The sequence below is a fragment of the Wolffia australiana genome, chromosome 2, assembly GCF_029677425.1.
Source record: "Wolffia australiana isolate 7733 chromosome 2, ASM2967742v1".
Classification (NCBI taxonomy): domain Eukaryota; kingdom Viridiplantae; phylum Streptophyta; class Magnoliopsida; order Alismatales; family Araceae; genus Wolffia; species Wolffia australiana.
The window spans coordinates 22,284,847-22,288,581 of record NC_135836.1 but is presented as its reverse complement, the minus strand read 5'-3'; the positions used below and the strand labels follow the sequence as shown (position 1 = coordinate 22,288,581).

Here is a 3,735-nt window from a genome sequence, read left to right as displayed (position 1 = left end):
TCATCACATTGAATGATCTATGTACATCAGCACCATATGCGTTTGATACATTTACAATCTAGATTAAAATATACAGCTCAAAATTTCTATTTTCTTCCATATGGGATAACAGGATCCGAAGTTTAATGTAAACTCGGAATCCTGTTATCCCATTTGGAAGAAAATAGAAAATCATGCGCTGTATATATTAAATGAGAGAATATATATTAAATCATATAATAATATTTTAATAAATAGGTACTATATTTTAAGCCCATTATACATAATATATTTAATATATTAATACCTTATCCAATAAACACACCTGGAAATTTCTATTGTATTCCATATGGGATAAAAGGATTCGGAGTTTGATGTTAAACTCCGAATTCTGTTATCCCATATGGAAGAAAAATAAAGATTCAGCTGTATATATCAAACGAGCCACTTAATAAATAAAAGCTCTCCAATTACCCTCTTGCCCACGTCGGTCATTTCTAACCGCTGCACAGTGATGGTGAAATTATATTTTTGACGACCTCTCTAAGTTGGATATCAAAATCCGATAGCCATGTTCCATATCCTCCCCGGAGGTGGATGATGACATTGAGACGTATACCAACAGCGGAAAAAACAGAGATATCCAGTACAGCACTTGGATTATCCCGACGCAAAAACTAAGAAGGCAAAGTCATCATAGCTGGGGTCATTGGCAGAAACGATGGCTGAAGAATAGCTCGCGATCAACTCATATCTTTTGCTTTTTCGTTGTTATATCTCCACACTCCGAACCGTTAGAGATTTGGACGGCGTGGGACACATAGATCCTACGTTGCGTTAACACGGCAGGGCCGTGAGGATCAAGCATTCTTTAAAATCTATTCGAACTTGTGTTGATGGATAACAGTTTTTCTTGAGGTTTCTTCAAACGATCAACCTTCTCTTCCTTTTTTGTGTTAATGTGCCCCTGGTGGAATACGTTGCTACACAAGCAGATTCGCCTTCTCATCGCTGCAGTCACCGCTCGCGGCCAGGCTATGGGCCAGCCCGCAGGGGGAGTCCGACGGCGGCAGCGGCGTGGGCGATTGCTGGGGAGCTTTGATAGAGCTGCGGTCGTGCACCAACGAGGTCGTGCTATTCTTCCTCAACGGGGAGGCGTACATCGGCCAAGACTGTTGCCGAGCCATCCGCATCATTACTCATCAGTGTTGGCCGAACATGCTCTCTTCCATTGGCTTCACCGCCGAAGAAGGCGACGTCCTCCGCGACAACTGCAGCGCTGAAGCGGTGGCGCTCAAGTCGCCTGTTGCGGCTGTCCCTGCGCCGATTCCGGCGCCGGCGCCGGCGCCCCGCGCCGCTTTCGTTTAGCCCACCATGACCAAGTTTTCGCCGTTTTGTTGTCGGCAAAGAAATAAGGGAGATGAAAAAAGGAGGAAGTTAATTTGAGATAGTAAGGTTGATTGCAAATATAATGGTTGTTCTCGTCGATATAATCACCTGTCATCGGAAGATTCCCACAAAGTATTTGTCAAAGAAATCAAGTCAATGGTCAAGTACCAAGAGTGATCATACGTCTATCGTGGGTAATCAAAATAATATTACTTCGATGCCGGTGAGAAACTGCCTTTGAATGACCCACTACTCTTATTTATAAACCCCGCTGACCATCTTGAAAATCATCCGCCAGCCATGACCATTCGCTCTTTCTTACCCATCTTCGTCTGCGCCCTACTTGCAGGTAAGCTCTCCCTGCCAACTAAGGCTTATAGACGGATGTCGGTCAGTCATCCGTTCCTACCCTTACCTCACCATAGAACCGGAAACGAAGGAAAGCCTTCATGCATTGTTTTAAGTCCTGCTCCGTCACTTTTTTGTCTTGGATTTTACACCAAGTTTACGACCATCCTCCGTCCATTCCGTCATCCATTCCATCCTGCATCATTGCCGAAAGCGGAACGAAATTGTTCCGTCCCGTTCCGCTTGTCGAATCTCCTCATTCATGCTCACCCCACGAGCGGCGAGCGTTACCGAACTGAAGTTTCCTTCTTTTAAGTTACTCTTTTTTATCGTAGTTTTCTTTTCCAAGACCATAGGAGCTCAAGCGTCGTCGTTTCGGTTCCTCAACAACTGCAACTCCACGTTATGGGTAGGCACGCTGGCAGGCGCCGGCACGGCGCCTTTACAAGAGACCGGGTTCGAGCTCAACGCCGGCAAGGGCGCGGCCATGGCGGCGCCGCCGGCGTGGTCCGGGCGGTTTTGGGCCCGCACGGGCTGCGCCGGGAGCTCGCCCGGCCAATTTAAATGCGCCACAGGCGACTGCGGCTCCGGAAAAATCGAGTGCGGCGGCGCCGCCGGGGCTCCGCCGGCGACCCTGGTAGAAATCACTCTCGCCGCCGGCGGCGGCGGCAACGACTTCTACGATATTTCCCTCGTTGACGGCTTCAACGTACCCGTCTCGATATCGCGAAGGGGTTGCGCTACAGCGAGCTGCGCTGCTGACGTGAACGTCGTCTGCCCTAAGGAATTGCGGGTTTTGGAGAAGGATAAGACGACGGTGGCCGCTTGTATGAGCGCTTGCGAGAAGTTTGGAGACCCCGTTTACTGTTGCACCGGTGAGTATGGCGGTGCCGCGACGTGCCAACCCAGCGTATACTCAAGGGTATTCAAGCGCGCGTGCCCACTGGCGTATAGTTATGCGTTTGACGACGCCAGCAGTGTCTTTACCTGCGCGTCCTTCTCCGCTGCCGAGTATCTCGTCACGTTCTGCCCGTAGATTGAAGTAATGGAAAGCTGGTGGCTGTTAACCCTGGCTTGGCCCCGTTATCAGCGTTGGGTTCTAAGTTCTGGAGGAAAAAGCCAGTGACAGTGGTTTAGGACTCTTTGGACACGAAAAGAAAATATAATATAGCCTCTTTAAACTTCACCTATGTATTCTCTCTCTCTCTCTCTCTTTCTCTCTCACTCTCTGCTCTCTCTCTCTCACTCTCTCTCTTTCTCTCTCTATCTCTATCTATCTCTCTCACTCTGTATCTGTCTCTCTCTCTACTCTCTCTCTCTATCTCTATTTATCTCTCTCACTTTGTATCTGTCTCTCTCTCTACTCTCTCTCTTTCTCTCCCTCTATCCCTATCTAGCTCTCTCTCACTCTGTATCTGTCTCTCTCTACTCTCTCTCTCTTTCTATCTCTCTCTCTATCTCTATCTATCTCTCTCACTCCGTATATGTCTCTCTCTCTATTCTCTCTCACTCTGTATCTGTCTCTCTCTACTCTCTCTCTCTTTCTCTCTCTCTCTCTCTCTCTCTCTCTCTCTCTATCTCTATCCATCTCTCTCTCACTCTGTATCTGTCTCTCTCCCTACTCTCTCTCTCTATCTCTATCTATCTCTTTCTCACTCTGTATTTGATAGTGAGGACGCCAACGCATCGACATTAGATGCGTTGCCACCGTCAACCAAAGCCAACGCCGCCACTATGGACACTCCGTCACCGTCAACCGAAGTCAACGACGCCACTACACGCACGCCACCACCGTCATCGAACGAAGTCAACACTCCGACATCATGCACGTCTCCACGCATGCACGATCCTTCACGCATCATGACACGTCGCCAACGGCTGGTCAACAACTGCCCCTTGACGTGACACGAAGCACGTCTCTCGTCTTTAATTTCTCGTCATTAAGTTGTATTTTCTCTTTCCTCCAAGGCCTATATGTATAGGCCATTGTTTCAAGAAACAGTTAGGCATTCATTATTC

The 3,735-nt window shown here is 48.1% G+C and overlaps 1 protein-coding gene across 1 annotated transcript; it reads left to right on the top strand.

Annotated features, from left to right (window-relative positions):
• Nucleotides 1–1,640: 1,640 nt before the first annotated feature.
• On the top strand, nucleotides 1,641–2,901 carry LOC144715615 (thaumatin-like protein 1). Its single transcript, XM_078590564.1, has 2 exons — nucleotides 1,641–1,717; nucleotides 2,052–2,901. Exons 1-2 carry the CDS (start codon nucleotides 1,669–1,671, stop codon nucleotides 2,750–2,752), a joined length of 750 nt encoding a protein of 249 aa, XP_078446690.1. The 5' UTR covers nucleotides 1,641–1,668; the 3' UTR covers nucleotides 2,753–2,901.
• The last annotated feature ends 834 nt before the right edge of the window (nucleotides 2,902–3,735 follow it).